Source organism: Hetaerina americana, unplaced genomic scaffold, assembly GCF_022747635.1.
Source record: "Hetaerina americana unplaced genomic scaffold, ioHetAmer1.1.p SCAF_7, whole genome shotgun sequence".
Classification (NCBI taxonomy): domain Eukaryota; kingdom Metazoa; phylum Arthropoda; class Insecta; order Odonata; family Calopterygidae; genus Hetaerina; species Hetaerina americana.
In genome coordinates, this window is record NW_027287316.1 from 47,267,325 (window position 1) to 47,285,659 (window position 18,335).

Genomic DNA, 18,335 nt, shown 5'->3' on the forward strand with positions numbered 1-18,335 from the left:
AATGCATGAATATAACTGACAGGTAGAAATTCACTCCTGTATTTTGGGAAGAAAATTGTTTATATGCTGAAAAATATAATCAACCCAAAATTTTGTTAGACCCATGACAGTGAACATAGTAGTAAACATAACAGCAATTCCCACATCTGGGTAAGGTGACCCATTTCCTTTCCCTGTGCTGCCTGTAGTTTCCCAGTAAGATCTGATATCCAAAAAATACATACCTTGGACCTTCTGATTAGTAATGCAGAGTTCCGTGGATATATGTTTTACATTATATTATTTTAGTATTATTTCATTCTTAAATTATAATATTCTTAATGTGATACTAGTACTTGGATGATATATTATTTCCCATTGATGAGGAATATTTTTGTTTACAAGTTGCCCAGGTAATATTTACTTCACACCTATGCACTGCAATAAACAAAAGAACTTCAGGATAGCAGTCTTCTAGCTCATTGGCCTAACTTGACTAGTGCTAATTCCATATCGCTGCAACATTTCAAATGCCTAATTTGTTGAAATTCAGAAACTAAATAATCAATATTAAAAAATCACTTTTGACAGTGTTGCGGGAAAAAATTTCTCCACAAATCGTTTCTTCTGGTGTAAACCATTTTTATAATTGTAGCATTTACAATTACAAATTTATAAGTATTATACTGTCCAGCCTCTGAACTATGCCTTTATAATTTACTGCCTTGCCATTTAATGTTCCACACTTGAATACTCATTTCTTAGTATTATAGGTTGCAGTATTCAGGATAATTTTAGAGTGTTCTAATTCCAGTGTATGACCAAACAAATTGGGGCAGAGAAACAATATTTCATCTGTTATCAAGCATCTTGGGTCATGCTACAACATCTTTTATTTTTCATATTGTCAAAATTCAATAAAATGTTCATTTTTCTCATTTCAGGTTTTGAGGTAGTATCATTAATTCCTGCCCCGCAGTTTCAGTTTGGTGGTAGCTCTGGTAATAAAGTGACATCATTAGTTTTTAAAAAGACTAGGTCTGATAAAGAATAATGACTGTCATTTTATTCTGCATTAATAAGCCTTACTGTAAAATATGAGAACATAAAAATATTTTACAAAAGTGAACTGCAGTGATGGAAAAATGGCAAATTGTGATAGAAATAATTTATACAGCTCTTGTGAAACTATAAAATATTTGCAGTTGCTGAGGAAATAAATGAGACTCATAATGTTTTTAAATCCTGGCCTACCCTTTTACAATTGTGCAACAGTCTTTTCATTTCACTGTCTTGTGAGAACACTATTTGGAAATGGTAAGTGACAAAATCAGTTGGTCAACAGTACGGTTGTGTTGGGTAGTAATACCTAGATGTGCTTAAATAATGAGTTGTAATTTGGTACATTAAAAGGATTTTTTAATTTCTAAGAATAAAAAATATTGTACTTCTCATTAACATTTTCAATACTGTCCTATTCTTAACTTAATAAATATTTTTACAGGTCCAAAAACTATAAATTTTCCAACCACTGCTTGAGAGAGTATTTGAGTGTTTTTGAGTCTTTAATGACCTGTTCATTTTGAAATTCATCACCATAAACTATGTCTATATATTCAAACTTTTTACAAACATCCAATTGTAAGGTAATTCACACCTCGGAAGTTAGTCATATCTTTCTATCAATCGTTGTGTATCTTATTTAAATTTGAAATATGTTGGATCCTATAATGGCCGTGTAAAAGAAATTAAGATTTGTTCATTGAAGGGAAATTTCCACAAGTAGGAGCTGCAGTAAAATAAAAAGGTGGGATGCGTATCACTTGTTATTAAATGTAGCTCAGCTGTTTATTTTTAAGCAAGAAGGTACTATGAAAGCTGTCTTGCAGCTTTAAATGTTCCTAATCAGTTGTTGAACCATTTTATTCTCCCTACTGTCATTTCATTTCTCCAAATTCATTTCATTAAATAATTCAGGCTGTGCTTTTTTCATTTTGTACTAACTTTACTAATTACTGTAATATTTTTTTTAAACATCATAATATTTGAGGATATCTTCTTCACCTCCTTTGTCAGAAATTCCTTTGACTGGCTTTAATTTCATATTTTTATTTTTGCATTGTCAGATTCAAAATTTGCAAGTTTGACTGCATTTATTTAGAATGAAAATGACTAACGCTGTCCACAGTTTAATTGGCTCAAAGTGCATCGACATACACAACTTTTCTTGATTTTACAATTGGATAGTATTTATTACGATCATGAATTTAGTAAACTTCATCACTAAAGTAGCCAAGCCCTTTTGAAAATTTCAATTATACCTTGATCAAAGGTTGACTCGTAAAAATACTCTTAGAGGTGCAAAAAGATTAAGTATACAGTTTGTGACGTTGTGCTTGGCGCGGCGTCGCTTGCCCGGTTCGAATGCGCGCGCCCCTCTCGCGAGCCGTGGAGCGGCGGGGCGCTGTCTGTTGGCGCCGACGACGTGTGTAAGAAGGGGGAAGAGCGGGGCGCGCCGCGCGCGGGGGGTGCCGGCCGGCACGTGGTGGGGAGGGTTCATTGTGGGATGTCCGAGAGAGGGGGTCGTGTGCTGTCATCGTCGAGTCGCCGACGGCCTGCGAGCACCGGGGGTGCGCGTGCCGGCGGCCGGCCTCGCCGTGTGGGCCCCCCGCGGGCCCCGGCCGGAGCGTCGGGAGCCGGCGGTCGGCGGCGCGGCGGCCATCTTCGGCTGCGGCCGGGCGGCCGCCCAGCGTCGTGGCCCGGCAGGCGTCGGCGCCGCGCGTCGTGTTTGCTTGGGAGCGCCCACACCTTTTCTTGTGATAATAAATAGTTCTTGTGAAGTTTACTGGTCGTAGTCCATTTTTATGCGCCTCCTAGCGTCCCTCGTGATTTCAGCTGAAGAGCCGCTGCCCACCCCGGGGCACATAAAAGGTGAGCGAGCCCTCCCCTGGGACGAGGAGTGTGATGGGCCAGGTGACAGCCAGCGGCGTGACTCTGCGGCTAGCCGTGCGGCTACCCTGGCGCCCTCAAAACAAGTAGAGTCGCGGCCTCCCTTGTCTCGCGGTATCGGGGAAAATTTATCTATGAATTAAATACCGCGTCACAAATGGCGCCCAACGTGGGGCAGCCTTTCTATTGTTGTGCGAGAAAAGTGACAATTATATTTCGAGAGTGCGCATGAGGCGCGAGTGTAAAATGGCGTCGCGTCGGCCTTGACGAGGCAACAATGGTGTGAAGGAGAGCGAGCGGAGTGATACCGGCATGGTGTGCAAAGCGTGTGTGTGAGCGGGAACGATGCGTGATTAACATCGCGCGAGCGCCAGTTATTACGTACAGCTCTTTCGCGAGCGGTATACAATTTTTCTATTTGATTTATAAATTAGTCCTTTTTTTCTTTCGCTATACATTTTCATGAAATTAAAAAATTTAAAATTCTTGGTGAGGGAAGCAGTAAATAAGAGATTATAATTTCTACTCAATCTTTTGTACTTGAATGTGGTTTGTGCGGTTGCTTTGAGTGGTTGCTTGGCGTTGAGGGTGGGATGAAAGCTGTGAACATTCCCGAGGCGACTTGTTTCCAGTTAAGTTGCGGAGGGACGATCGGTTTCTAAGATTAACTACTATTAATGGCGTGAGGGAAGCTCCGTGCGTGGCCACGTATCCCCGGAGTGGCAGAGGATCCTTTGAGAAGAGGAAGTGGAGTTTGTAATTTTTGAATTTTGAGGTTAGGTTATGCTTTTAATATAGAATTCTGATTTATTCTACCCTATTTGTTATAATAACTGTAGAACAGGGAAATATCTTTAGATTAGGATTAAATTTTTTCAGTAAGCGTATTTTAGGTTAGGTGGGGCAAATCCTTTAATTATTCAATAGGTTAAGAATTTTCTTCTTCCTAATTTACAATGGAGGGTGACACTGGATTTTTGGCGAGATATCAGAGAGATATGAGGACACTGCTACGGCATTCAGCGGTAAAGGCAGAATTTGAAATAATTAAGCAAATGAGTGAAGAAGAGGTGGAAAATGAGTTGTCAAGTAAAGGACACTCCTTGGTAGGGCCACTCTTAGTGCGCAAAGAGCGATTATTGCGGGCTAAGCTTCTTTTGGCACAACCACGATTAGGAACACCATGGTCCAAAGAATTGGACGAGGATGTGCAGCCTGACGATGTAACCCTCTCAGGAGCTCTACACGCCTTAAACTGGGACGAAGACCTAGATGCAGGGCGGAAAATGAAACGAGCATGCAGTAAGGGGCATAAAAAGAAGTACATCGAGACGGAGAAAGTTGCCGCAAGCGACGGAGAAATTAATGAGGAACTGAACCCCATTCAGACCATTACAGCAAACGCAGCGGGAGGCCCTCAGCCCAAACTGCCGCTGCTGGACTCATATGATTTTCCACCGCTGGGGGAAAGGAAAGAAGCGTCAAATTTGACCAGAGAAAAGGAAAAACTGCGCATTCTGCCTTCGGAAGCGAAATCAAATCAGAAAGAGATACCAGTACAGAGCGACCGCAACCCTGAGGAAATAAAGGAGTTGCGGAGTCAATTGCAACAGCAGAACGAGATGATCAACAACCTAACGGATGGAATTAGCCGAATTTTACAAAAATTGGGCAGTGAGAAGAACGATAAGGAAGTGAACTTGAGAAAGGGTTCCAGGAAAAAGTATCGGAGGGAAATAACATCCACTTCGTCATCTTCTTCAGAGTCGGAGGTAACGAGCGGGTCGTTATTTACTGACAGCGGTGATGACTCGGACGATACATCAGGGAACGATGGACATAGACAGAGCATCAGCTCTGAGTTAGGAAGGGCCAGTGCTCCGAGAACATTGGCATCTAAATCCAAGAGACATCGTACGAGCTCGTCACGCTCAGCTGAAATCTCGCAAAGATGCATAAAGGCGTTCCAGAGTTGGAAGCTTGAATTTCGAGGAGACGGCAATTCAAAGGCAAGAGAGTACCTCCAGAAGTTGGGAAACATCAGAGCCAGCACTAATGCCTCGGAAAGCGATATCTTGAAGGTTTTGCCGTTTACTCTTCGAGATACCGCTTACAACTGGTATGCGGCCACGGAGGAGTACATCAAAGACTGGAATGACTTTGAACGACGATTTAAACAGAGATTCGTCGAAGAGTGGGACGAAGAGCAAGTGATGAGGGAAATTACCAATAGAACCCAAGGGAGGAAGGAGAGGATAGTAGAATTTATAGGCAACTTACAACATCTTTCTAAATATTTGAAGAAACCGTTGTCAGAGAGGAAACTGCTCAAGGTCGCATTGAGCAATATACTTCCAGAATATCGAAATGAGATTAAGGATCGACGCCTTAAGACGTTGGATGAACTGATGGATTGTGGTCAGAAGTATGAAAGAAGAATGGCAATCAATGCTCGTTATCATGACCCTATGCCAGCTAGCGAGTCGCTAATCACGACTGGCGCTTATGTGAGGAAAGGAGAAGAGCAAGAATCAAGAAAACTAGCGAAAGTAGGGGCCCTGGGGAGCAATGTGGAGGAAATGAATAAGAAGACCAGCGAACTTCAACCCAATGAGGTCAAGAAAAAGTCCATTACGGACGGAGGAGGGAGAATACCGCCCACCATGGGGAAAAATGGCGAGCTGTCCCCTCCGAGAGAGGTCACGCCCAGCTCCTCTGGGGCAGGTTACAATGGCCGATGGGACAACCGGGCCATGACGAGACCTACGTGGTCTAGGCCTTCACAGGCGAGAAACCAGGGACCGGACTTTGACGGAGCTTGTTATTCCTGCGGAGAGTCGGGACATAGGGCAAATGCGTGCCCGAGAGTCCAGTGTTTCAGCTGTGGCGCAAGAGGGCATATCAGTGTCAATTGCCCCAGTCGACCTGGAAGGACACAAGAAAAGTGCCAACTTTGCGGCAAGGTCGGCTTATTGGCAATTAATTGCCCTAATTGCAAACACCTGTTTACTCGGCAGGAAAACGGACAAGCGGGGAGTCGCCTAGCTCAAGCGGCTTCCCCGCAAACCAATCCGTCGAACACGAAACGGCTGAATTAGATCTAGGTAATCATAGGAATAAGTCGATTAGGTTAGGAAATGGTGATTCGATTTTGGAAAAGCCGAGTTGGACAGCCAAATTCTGCGAACCAAATTCGATCAAGGGAGATGTAAATAGTGGAATAAAGGATTGTATAGGGAAAGGAAGGGAGATAAACTCAGATGGGCCAGATGAAACATCTGCTCCTAGGTCGAGTTGGACAGCCAACATCCACCACCCATCTGAGGCGTTGGCAAAGATCAAGGATGAAGAAATCTACAGATCGAGGTGGACAGCCAACCTCTATCTATCTGGGCAATGCAATGGAGCTATCAGAAAAAGCTCTCCAGCTGAGCAGTCGAGACGGACGGCCGACCTCCACTGCAAAGCTGATATTTGCTGTCCAGCCGTTGATTTCGCCGAGCCGAGCGGGTCAGCCCGTCTCCGCCCATCAAATCAACCGCATATGGGGCAGAAGGCGCATTGGTCGACGGAGTCAGCTCCGCTCTGCCAATCCGTTAGGTCGGAAGAAAGCGAAAGGGTCAAGTCCTTGGTAGGATCGAACAGGCCAGCCTGTCTCCAGCCACCAAAGCAAGCAGAGAGTGAGAGAATGAGTGAGAGGCCTCAGAGCATCTCGTCGGTGCCACAAAGCCCGCCGAGACATGCGTGGAATGTAGATTCTGCCCAGTCGCTTCACGCGGGCCGGAAATCAGAACAGGACAGCGATTATGAGAAATTACCTCAAGTACTGTTCACTCTGGATCGGTTTTGTTCCGACAAAGGGACGGGCCGGAATGAGTCGAGTGAGAGTGTGATATACCCTGAAACCATTGAGGACAAACCTGATAGGCTGTGTCCGGTTCAGGGAGGGGGAGTCGGCGTGGAGTCCACGCCTAGAGTGAGTTTAGCGAGTGTGACGGCAGAGAATAGAGACCAAGTCTCAGTCCTGATCGGGGGAAAAGAGTACATTGCGCTCTATGACCCCGGGGCTCAAGTGACCATAGTAGGTCTCGAGGTGGTGCATCGTCGAAGTAAAATCCATGATTTGCCTGATGCACTATCTTGTATGTACGAGCAACTTTCTGGCGAAGAGAAGATCGCTGAAATTACGGAAGTAAAGGATGAGGACTACCAACGCAGAGTCGAGGAAGTCAGCAAATATCCGGAGAGGTATAAAAATTGGAAGGTCGAAGCGGGCCACTTGTATCGTTACAAGTACGATGAGCTGCTCGATCCAATCGCTGATTGTGAAGAGGGCTGGAAACTCGTGCTTCCAAAAGAATGTCGAGAGCGGGTCATAAGGGATGCCCATTGTGAACCTTCATCGGGCCACCTCGGAGTGGAAAAGACATTCGATCGAGTCGTACGAGATTACTATTGGAGAGGGGCCTATCACGACATTCACAACTTTGTGAGGCAATGTCAGGAATGTCAACAGTTCAAAACGTCGCAGCAAGCGCCTCAGGGACTATTGGGTAAAAGAACGGTAGAGAGACCATGGAGCGTCGTAGCAGCAGATCTCATGGAGTTTCCGCTTAGCAAAGCCAAGAACAAGTACTTAATAATCTTTCAGGACTTATTTTCAAGATGGGTGGAGCTAAAGGCGGTCAGAGCTGCTACAGGGGCCAACGTGGTTAAAGCACTTGAGGAGCTTGTCCTATTTCGCTGGGGAACGCCGGAGTATCTCGTGACAAATAATGGAAAAGAGTTTGATAACAAATGCGTAAGAGAAGCATTGGCAGAGTATGGAATAACGCATACAACAACGCCTCCATACCATGCTCAGGCAAACCCAGTGGAAAGATCCAATCGAACGCTGAAGACGGCCATCGCGATGTTTGTAGAAAAAGACCATAGAGACTGGGATCAGCATTTACACGAACTAAGGCATGCCGTCAACACCGCGAAGCAGGCCTCGACTAAGATCTCGCCAGCCTATTTGAACTTCGGAAGGCATCCACTGCCAGTGAAGAGGTTGCGGCGCGAGCTTGAGAAGGGGGAAGGCATAGAGAGCAGATTGGATCCACAAGCGTGGAAAAAGAGGGCCGATAGGTTAGGCTTATTACGAGATCTAGTAACCAAGAACATAGAGAAAGCTCAGGAAAAACAGGCGCGAGCGTATAATAAGGGTAGAAGAAACATCGAATTTAATAAAATTTGTTGTCTCAGGCGTAACTTTGTGGAATTTGCATAACATATTGAAATGTAATGAAATAATTGACTTTGTAATTCCACACACTTTATTTAAAAACACACGACCCAGGTTTCGACGTTGAACGTCATCATCAGACCTGATGATGACGTTCAACGTCAAAACCTGGGTCGTGTGTTTTTAAATAAAGTGTGTGGAATTACAAAGTCAATTATTTCATTACATTTCAATCGAATTTAATGTAGGAGACCTAGTAATGCGTAGGACCCACCATCTGTCCAGTGGGATTGATAGGTTTTCAGCCAAGCTAGCCCCTAAATTTGATGGACCAATCGCGATACTAAAAAAACTGTCTCCAACAGTTTATAACGTAGAAACGCGTTCCAATAAGCAAAACGCGAAAGTAGATATTGGTGACTTGAAACGATATATAGCACCAAGATCCACTCGTCAAAGTGGTGAGTCCTCCGAGCGCCAAGCCCACGGAGCACACTCTCAAAAAAATTCCTTATGAATTTTGGTATTATGCAATAGGTCAGCATTGTGTGTTTGCCTCATGTTATCTTGTCTGTGTGTCAAAGTGAGCGATTTATTTTTCAATGATGTGAAAATCTCTGTCGGACATTATTGTTGTTATGGCACATAGCCCTTGAATTGTGGTGAATGAAAGTTTGCAAACGAGGTGTGATGTGTTTGAGCTGAGGACGTACTGCCTTTTATAGAGTGAATTATCTGAGCGAGTGATGCTTTTGTTGAAATTTTGTGAGAAATTCCCTTGGAATGTATGAAAGATTCATGCCAAAAGTTTGTTCATACCAAATGTATTACTTGATGTTCATAGAGAATGTGGTTAAAATTAGAAAAAGTTGTGCTATCCATTTTCTATCCAATAGCTGAAGACAGAATCTCAAAACTGAGTGAACTACTGGTAGAAATCTGTGAAATTGTTGTTATTATATTGTGTTCATAGGTTTCAGTTGCAGGCTCGTCTGTAAGCGGTCCACTCGGACGAGTGTCCGACTTAGGGAGGGGGTATGTGACGTTGTGCTTGGCGCGGCGTCGCTTGCCCGGTTCGAATGCGCGCGCCCCTCTCGCGAGCCGTGGAGCGGCGGGGCGCTGTCTGTTGGCGCCGACGACGTGTGTAAGAAGGGGGAAGAGCGGGGCGCGCCGCGCGCGGGGGGTGCCGGCCGGCACGTGGTGGGGAGGGTTCGTTGTGGGATGTCCGAGAGAGGGGGTCGTGTGCTGTCATCGTCGAGTCGCCGACGGCCTGCGAGCGCCGGGGGTGCGCGTGCCGGCGGCCGGCCTCGCCGTGTGGGCCCCCCGCGGGCCCCGGCCGGAGCGTCGGGAGCCGGCGGTCGGCGGCGCGGCGGCCATCTTCGGCTGCGGCCGGGCGGCCGCCCAGCGTCGTGGCCCGGCAGGCGTCGGCGCCGCGCGTCGTGTTTGCTTGGGAGCGCCCACACCTTTTCTTGTGATAATAAATAGTTCTTGTGAAGTTTACTGGTCGTAGTCCATTTTTATGCGCCTCCTAGCGTCCCTCGTGATTTCAGCTGAAGAGCCGCTGCCCACCCCGGGGCACATAAAAGGTGAGCGAGCCCTCCCCTGGGACGAGGAGTGTGATGGGCCAGGTGACAGCCAGCGGCGTGACTCTGCGGCTAGCCATGCGGCTAGCCTGGCGCCCTCAAAACAAGTAGAGTCGCGGCCTCCCTTGTCTCGCGGTATCGGGGAAAATTTATCTATGAATTAAATACCGCGTCACAAGTTGAACTAAAGATCTTTTCATTCACTAACATTTTACATATTTTTTAACGCAATATCTAGTCGAACAGATAGCTGGATGTGTTAGGTCTGTCAGGAATTTTAAGGCTTAGGAATTTCAAAAATGCTGGGAAATGACCATTATTAAGGTGCATTTAGCTTTCTAGTAACTGTTATTTAGGGGGTGCACGTCTTATTGCTCACAGCCTTAGTTCAGGAAATGTATTTCTTGTCCTTAACATAAACGATTATGTTAATGAGAGTGCATATTATTAATTTCCAATATTCATAAGTCTTGCATTATTCAGCTACTTTTATTCATTTAAAATCATGATAAATCATATGTGTACCCTAATTAAAAATAAAATGAATGAGGGAAATCCTTTTACAAAGTGGTTTACACAAAAAGCATTGTCTTGAAATTCCAACCATTCCTTATCTAGTTCTTGCTCTTTGGAGCCTCTTTCCTGCTTCATAATTTCTTTGAAAATATTCCCTCAAATAGTTTCATGTATTTATAGAAATAAGACTGGGAACACAATGTGTTCCCAGTCTTATTTTTAAATTTTCAACAAACTTTATACCTCAAAAAAAAGTCAAATTGACACTGGAGTTACAACACATTGTCTTCTATGAACCAAGGAAATAAGGACCCGCATTTTTAAACCCTAACCAAAACTCTGTAACTGAGGATGCATAAATGCAATGCCATTATTAGCAGTTGTTAACCAATCAGGGAAGTTTTTCATATGTATATATATGTATAATAATTTTGATTTATAAAAGTACTGTGAATTAAATAATGTCAATTTTTCAACCCAAGTTATGTAATAAGTTCCATTATGATGTTAATTATACTGCAACGGTAATGTGATAAAATTATGCTCTAAAATTTCTCATTTGGCTCAAAATGAAAACTTAGTGAATTGAGGTGCCAAGGCATAGAAAATAGATGAAGATATATTTGATTGATGATGTTACTACAGAAACCTCACAGACATTGGTATTTGGAAAGAATTTTCCAATGCAAAAAAATTTCATTTTTTCATATTAAAATTATGTAAAGCAAAAATATTTCAAGCAAAATGTTATCACATTTCTTAGGTGAACAGCTAGCTAATATTTCCTGGTAAAGACCTGCTTAATTGGAAATTTAAATTGGCTACCAATGAACGTGGCTTTGCAATATCGCTTGGATGAAATTCACTAATGTTTTCTTAAAATTTGAACAAGTGAGCAGAAATGTCTATAAATCCTGAAAGCTAACAAATTGAAATCATAATGATCATTTTTTAATAAAAATATTATGTACAAGGCACTATCTTCTTACGTATATTTCAAAATATGTACATGCACCTAGTTGCATTTGTGTGATAAAACTAATCAGTTTCCTAATGTTGCAGTCTTCTGTCCCATTCATTTATCAGGTTTTGACAAATGCCCTGTGTTACTTAGTTGAACAAAATGGTGATCTTCTTTCACTTCACAGGCTTTGGATATGATTACTTGGATGCTCAAGAAAGTCTGATTACTCATATAGTATTTCTTTCTTGTTATTATTATTATTTGGGTCAAATAATGTCTTCACTTGAACATCACTCCCAATTACAGCCATGAATTGCAACGTTGAATTTATTGAAGTATGGTGCTTAGGACTATTCCTAAAATCAAGACCATACCTGAAGTCTTGAGCATTAGTCCCTCTCCTGTAAATAAAGAAAATATTTTGATTATTACTTGACCTCATAATAAACCAAGGTAATTGATTATAATTCACCATATTATAGGAATTGTATTAAATAATTTACTATTTGATTTGTGCTGAATCGTGAATGTTCTCTTAATTGCGGAATTCTTTGAGGTCAGTGTATACGTAATGTACAACTAATACACCTTTTGAGTATGATGGAAACCCAGGAGTGTCGTATGGAGCATATCCTCAATGTGACCAAAGAATTGACTATCCTGGAGAGTTCAAATCACCAATTCCCTTCTGGTGGGTGTTTATTACATGCCTTGTAATTCTTATTTGATATGAACTTTTAAGAGTTGAGAAAAGTGTTAGCAAAATTTGAGAAAAAAAGTTTTTCAAATTTTTATTTTCTAGTAAATTTTGACATCATATTGATGGACACTACATGCAGAAAGATGATAAAAGGTGCTAAGCATTCTGTATTCCATGAATCATTTTAAATGCTGACTCGGTTCTCTGATGGCTTAAATAATTATATATTTAAACTTGAGGTCTAATGGGATACTAACTTCCTCTTATTTTCTGTGTTCATGTCAGTTTGCATTTTCCTCTCCTTAAGTTGCTCACCCGTAGTCACTCCTAAACATCAAATAGTCTCCACCATTAAATAAAATTTATCAAAATGATATTCTTCTTCCTTGTTAGAGAAATGTCATATTTGTGAGGCTGTCCACCTGGTATATAGTATTACTAATCTGGTTTCTCATAACCTTACGTATTGCAATTCATGGAGTGATTCTGTGAGTGTTGCCCTGGCACTAAGCTATGGTGTTCAATATCTTGAGCAAATCATTAAGGTATAAAACAGTGTCTGGCGTCACTTGGTGGAAAATCTTTATATTGAACTTAAAATTAAGCCACTTGGCTCTTCCACATGGAAAAAATTTTTATTTACTATCCAGGTTTCGTTATGGTATAACATCATCAGGTAAAAATACAAGTCAAACAAAGTGTGTATAGCTGTGGACGGAGGGGAAGAGGAGGGAGGGAGGAAAGCAAGGATTGGTTGAGGTAGGAAGAGGGGGCGGAGGAGGAGGATTGGTTATATTGATAAATTGGCAGGCTGGGAGAAGGAATTAATACAACTTTGAAAAAAGTTTTGCTTGGCGTCGATTAGCTGGCAGAGGAGTGGGGGAACGGGTAATGCGACCGGCCCTGCATAATTAGGTGATTAAGTAGCAGGCTGGCAGGGGTTACTACATTGTTGAAAAAGTTTTGCTTGGTGTCAGTTTAGTTGGCAGTTGGGCAAGGAAAATACAATAATGAGGAACATGAAGGGTAAAGAAATTCGTTGGTCAAAACATCTTCTCCATAATCCATGTGCTGAAGTATTTCTAATTACTCCAGCGCATCAAGGTGGTGACCTTTCTTCTCAAAGTGCAGGATTTTGGGGATGAAATCGCTGCTGTGACCACAGTCTCTCAGGTGTTTGGCAAAGAGTGACGTGGAGATGTTTTTCCCAAAGCATGCTCGGTGCTCCTTAATTCTCTTCTCAAATCTCCTTCCCGTCTGGCCAATGTATATATGGTTGCAGTCTTTGCAGAGGAGTTTTTACACCCCACTCTTGTGTATGGGTTTAACTTGGTCCTTCATGTGGCATAACAGGTTGCTTAATTTTGTTTTATTGTAGAAGGCTGGTCTCACCTTTTCTTTTCACTCTTAAAGAACGCAGCATCATAAAACAGATTGTGGTGAACAATGGGTATAGAGAAGTGTTAATTCATAAACTTGACAACAAGAAACTATCCCATTTAGCCAAGTTAGCCATGTATAGTTCTCCCTTATCTGCAGAAAACCAGCCACAGTGGCGGAGATTCCCTTTTCTTAGCCACTTGTCATTAAAAGTACAAAGAATCCTCCCAAAAGAGGATTCCTTCCTCTTCCCCTCTGTCCAGAGCTATATATACTGTGTTTGACTTGTATTTTTACCTGATGATGTTATACCATAACGAAACCTAAGTAGTAAATAAAAATATTTTCTATGTGGAAAAGCCAAGTGGTTTAATTTTAAGTTCAATAATCATTAAGGGTGAAAATCCTTCCTTTTACCCATTGTGCCATGTGGTTGGGCTGTTGGAACTATTTCATTGTTTTCCTTTTTCTGTAAAAGTTATAAAACAATTTTGTTTCAAATCGAACAAAAAGGTTTATGAAAGATATTTTGCTGTCCCTGGGGTTTGACCTTTAGGATCATAGTTGGAGTCTCTACTATTAGGCCACCTCTGATCTGTCAGTCATTTAATTTGTGAACTAAAAGGCATTATGGACATAATTTTCCATTATTAGACCACACTTTGAATGTATAGTAATTATTTTACATTTGATTAAGTTTAAATTAAAGATTCAAATAAATTTTAAAGGAGATCCTCTTGATCAACAGATTTTGTCACTTGGGTAAATTATAAACATTTTGTAAAATTAACTATGTATCCATTTATACTAGAAAATGCTTCATTTCATCTCAACCTGACGTCATTTTCAGGTAAGGTGTACCTGCATAATTTTTATATCCGTCATAGTGTGAGATAGGTGGAGATAAGTGAGGAGGGTAACAACATTGTTGAGGAAAGAGGTAAGAGATAATAATTGAATGGAGTTGTGAGCAGTAAAAAAGGCGGGAGAAGTTCATTGGTTATTGATTTAGATTTGCTGATTATTGTTCAGTACATTTAAATGTATAATTATAATTCAAAATTAATCGGATACTGTCCTTCATATTGACCCAAGATCCACTAATTAAATGAAAAGTTATCGGAAGAAAAACTTCAAGAGTTAATAGGAATGGGAGAGAACACCTGAGTAAAAGAGACAAGACTCCCACATGTTTAGAGATAAGTGTACAATTTTGTCTAAAACATTTTAGAACCACAACCAAATTAAAGTTCTAATTCCCCAATGTTTTAATCATGAGACAGTGTTGTCATCTGCCTGGATACTACAGACTATTCATGAAAACTTGTTATTCATTTCAATTACATAATTGAAGGCTTCTGTTATAAAAACCCCCTCCTCTTATTTATATGTAGAGGTTCATAGAATATGCAAGAGATTATATTATACCTTTTTCTATGCATTCCATGGTTATGTTATCATATATGTGGTTCATCTTACACAAGCAGCGCTTCGTGTAACCAATTGCTTTACAGATGGCATTCGGAACAGTGCATCCACCTCCAATGTCATAAACTGTGCAGTAGCTGTTTAGGCCTTGAAAAGATTAATTTGTCTTATGAAAATGCTTATGGATGTGTAAGGGAACGTTACTTCTAAGTATTTTATTCGTTAAATTAATTCATTTAAAAAAGGTTTAATGGCCATGCTATTTTATACACAACAGATCACCCAGGCTCACTCTATAATCTAGATCTTCACCAAAAATTTGGTAGCCCATTAGATTTTTATTGCGCTATTTGAAAACTAACATCAATGCCCTATTATTTATTCATATTATAAGTAAAATGTAGTGAAACATAAATTACCATCAATTTTTGTATTTTTCTGACTTCTGCACAAATAGAAATTTATCATTATAGAAAGTGCATCATATTGTAAGACTGGATGCTCAATTAATGGTGAATGGTAGTCACCCCTAGATATCACAGTTTTGACACTCTGATGTAATTCTTGATTTCAATATAAATAGGGGAAAAAAAGATTGATTTTGGATTTCCGCAGGATAAACCTTTCTTTGCATACTCCTTTTTGTATTAAACACAGACCATCAGAAATCAAAGTGGAAGATATACGAGGCTAGGCTCGTAGACTAATGGTGTGATGAGCAGAATTATTCTAAGCTATTGTTAAGAGAATCTGTGTGTTAAATATTTGGCCAGTCATGCTCACTGAGTTGCCACTAAATACTCCTAGACAATCGTAGTTTTAGTACTGAAAGTATTTTTAGCTCTGTTTGGTAAATATAAACGAAAATAGTTAATCATGTGGCACAGTGATCTAAAATTGATGATGACCATCTGCAATATCCATTTCTAATTCATAAGTTGATGTTTGTTAAATGTCAACTAATAAAGGTACATAATGAAGTACTTACTGGCCTTGCATTTCAGTTCTTTCATGTCAGTTGTAAAGGTATCATTGCAGGTACATGTGTCATTTAAACATATAGCTAAGGGATTGTCACATTTGCCGAATAATCTGCATTTCTGTCCAAGAGATCCTTCTAATAGAACAGACAAAATAAGAAAAATCTTAGCATGTATCAAGACAAAACATAAAAGTTATAAATCTTAAGACTTACATTATTGTACATTTTTTAGTTGCTAATGATTTGGTTTCTTAAAATTTTGATCAATTCTTGAATAGGTTTTTTCAAAAGGGCACATGCATAAAAACCTCTTTACAATAAAATTCCTCAATGTAATTGTGTGTACTGGTAGAAACAGAGCATTAGACTGATATTAATCATCATTCAAGTGTGCTAGTCAAATAAAAGGCATGGGGCCCTAGAGGATAGAGCGTTTGACTACTGGCATAGGACCTTTGCTCAAATCTGGGTGAATCTTGACTGCTTCAGCTTCACCAAGCCTTGTGAATTTGTCGGGTTCCAGATATTTCTGGGTAACCACAGGTGATGCAAGTTAAAGAACAGGGCTCTCTGCCTTCATGATGGATGTATCCCATATGTGGTTCCAATATGTAATTCCCTGTAAAGTTTGCATGTGTTCATGTGAGTGTTCAATGTTCATTCTCTAGCTCAGTTTTGGGCATGGGAGTAATTTTTGCTTTACTATCTTCCATTTATGATTGTTCAAACATTCCTTTGTCTTCTGCCCCTTTAGGAATATGCCTTAGAATATTTAACATTCCCAGTCATTTTAGTGGTTTTGGATATATTTTTTCCACTTAAGTGGATAAAATAGCTCCTTAAAGCCATCCAAAGAATCGGGGTAGTTGGCTTAATAACCCCCCCCCCCTCCGCATATATCTGTGTAATTTAAGTTTCCTCAATAGCTGAAATGGTTTAGAATATTGGCTCATCGAGTCGAAGATCCGAGGTTTGACTCCTGGTTAAGGAAACATTTTTGAACTTATAATCTGATCTATTCCACCTTCTCCACCATTCCTGTGTTTGTCTTTAAATGTGTTCCTATCCTTTTTCCTTTTATAAATAATTATTATTAGGTCATCAACCATTTGAGTTAGGTTTTGGATGGACATAACTACTAAGTAAATATTTTGTTTCTCCGAACAAAGCACAACCCAACATTCTACTCTACAAGTCCCTCTTCATCTGTATACTTCCTTTCTCACCCCATCTCAAATCCCTGTGATATTCCTACCTTTTCCTCATTTGTCTAATATTCTCCCCTTTATCACAGTTTTCAGAATCCGACTGTTGATCAATATACCCTTCATTTTTTCTGCCTCCCTATGATTTCTCCAAACAATCCCCTCTCCATGCCCACCATACCTAGTACTTCCTCATTTGTTTTCTTTTGGTCCATTTCACCTTCTCCATACCCACATTTCAAAAGCCTCCAATCCACGTCTATCCTCCTGCTTCAGTAACCTTGTTTCCACGTCATACATAACGACACTTCATATCAAAGTTTTGACAAGCCTTTTCTTAACATTCTTACTCAACGTCCCTGTCATCGATTCCCTCTCCTTGTGAAAGCCTCTTTGCCTAGTGCAATTTTTCTCCTTACATCCCAGCGACTTTGACCATTTTGTTCCAAAACACTTCCGAGATGCATAAACTTCCACCTGCTCTAATTTTTCCCCCCTTTTTTAATGATGAGCTTAGCATTTCTTTTTCTGGAAAATCACATAATCTTTGTTGTATATGTATTGATTCTCATCCCATACCTATTGCAATGATTTTCCAATTCACTCATCAATGCTTGCAACCCCTTGACTGATAGTTGAACTAGAGCTTAGTCATCAGCAAACATAACTGATTTTAAGAATTGCCCTCCAACTTTCATTCCTACCTCCTGTTCTTCCCATGCCTCCTTAATCATTTTCTCCACATATACGCTGAGCAGCAGCCTACTCTTTACCCTTTTGTTGCTGATCCCAAGAATGACTTTAGCTGCGTGGGTAATCAAACTTACTGTTCTGTAGTCCTCACATGATGCAGCCTTTACCTTTTCGGAATGGGAACTAACACTCATCTCACAAAGTCTTCCAACTAGATTACTTCCTCATAGATGCTATGAATCAGTCCATATAATCTCTTCCTCCCACATTTTCCTTGACCTTTTAGTAGTTCCGCAGAATGTTGTGTACCCTTACGGCCTTATTTGATTTCATCTCCCTTAATGCCCTATCTATCTCATTGTCAAGTATGTCTGGACCTAAGCTATCTTCATCTACGTCATATTCTCTTTCAATGTGTAATCTTGTTCACCTAAGTTCTTTACCATGGAGTTCTTCTATTCAGGTTCCTGTAAGTGGTCCATTATCAGTTTGTGTAGACCTAATGTCCACCCTCATTACCTTTGATAGTTTATATATACATTTTGAAATTATGACTAAAGATGGTTAATATGATGTTGAGGTGGGAAGGCCTATTGTGCATACTATAATTTATAATATCCAATGTGTCACGGAGCAAGTATGTACTTTGTGGCAATTTCATTCATTTAAAATGTGATTATAATTTTTCAGAACCTTTGCAATGTTCATTTTACATCACACTGCCATGTT

At 40.7% G+C, this 18,335-nt stretch overlaps 1 protein-coding gene across 5 annotated transcripts in view; it reads left to right on the forward strand.

Annotated features, from left to right (window-relative positions):
• The window catches only part of LOC139696228 (EEF1A lysine methyltransferase 2), a 33,952-nt gene that overhangs the window by 5,649 nt on the left and 9,968 nt on the right, over nt 1-18,335 (forward strand). Inside the window, exon 6 of one of the 5 annotated variants that reach the window (XR_011702601.1) lies at nt 14,149-14,238. The exons of 2 other annotated variants lie outside the window; for them this stretch is intronic. Coding sequence is in view for 2 of the 3 variants with exons in the window: in XM_071594898.1 (XP_071450999.1) it covers nt 924-1,033 (110 nt within the window). In the remaining variant the exon portion in view is untranslated. Of the gene's footprint in view, nt 1-22; nt 221-923; nt 1,432-14,148; nt 14,239-18,335 lie in introns of those variants that run through there. 2 more of the 5 variants (XM_071594898.1, XM_071594899.1) reach the window with 2 other exon arrangements.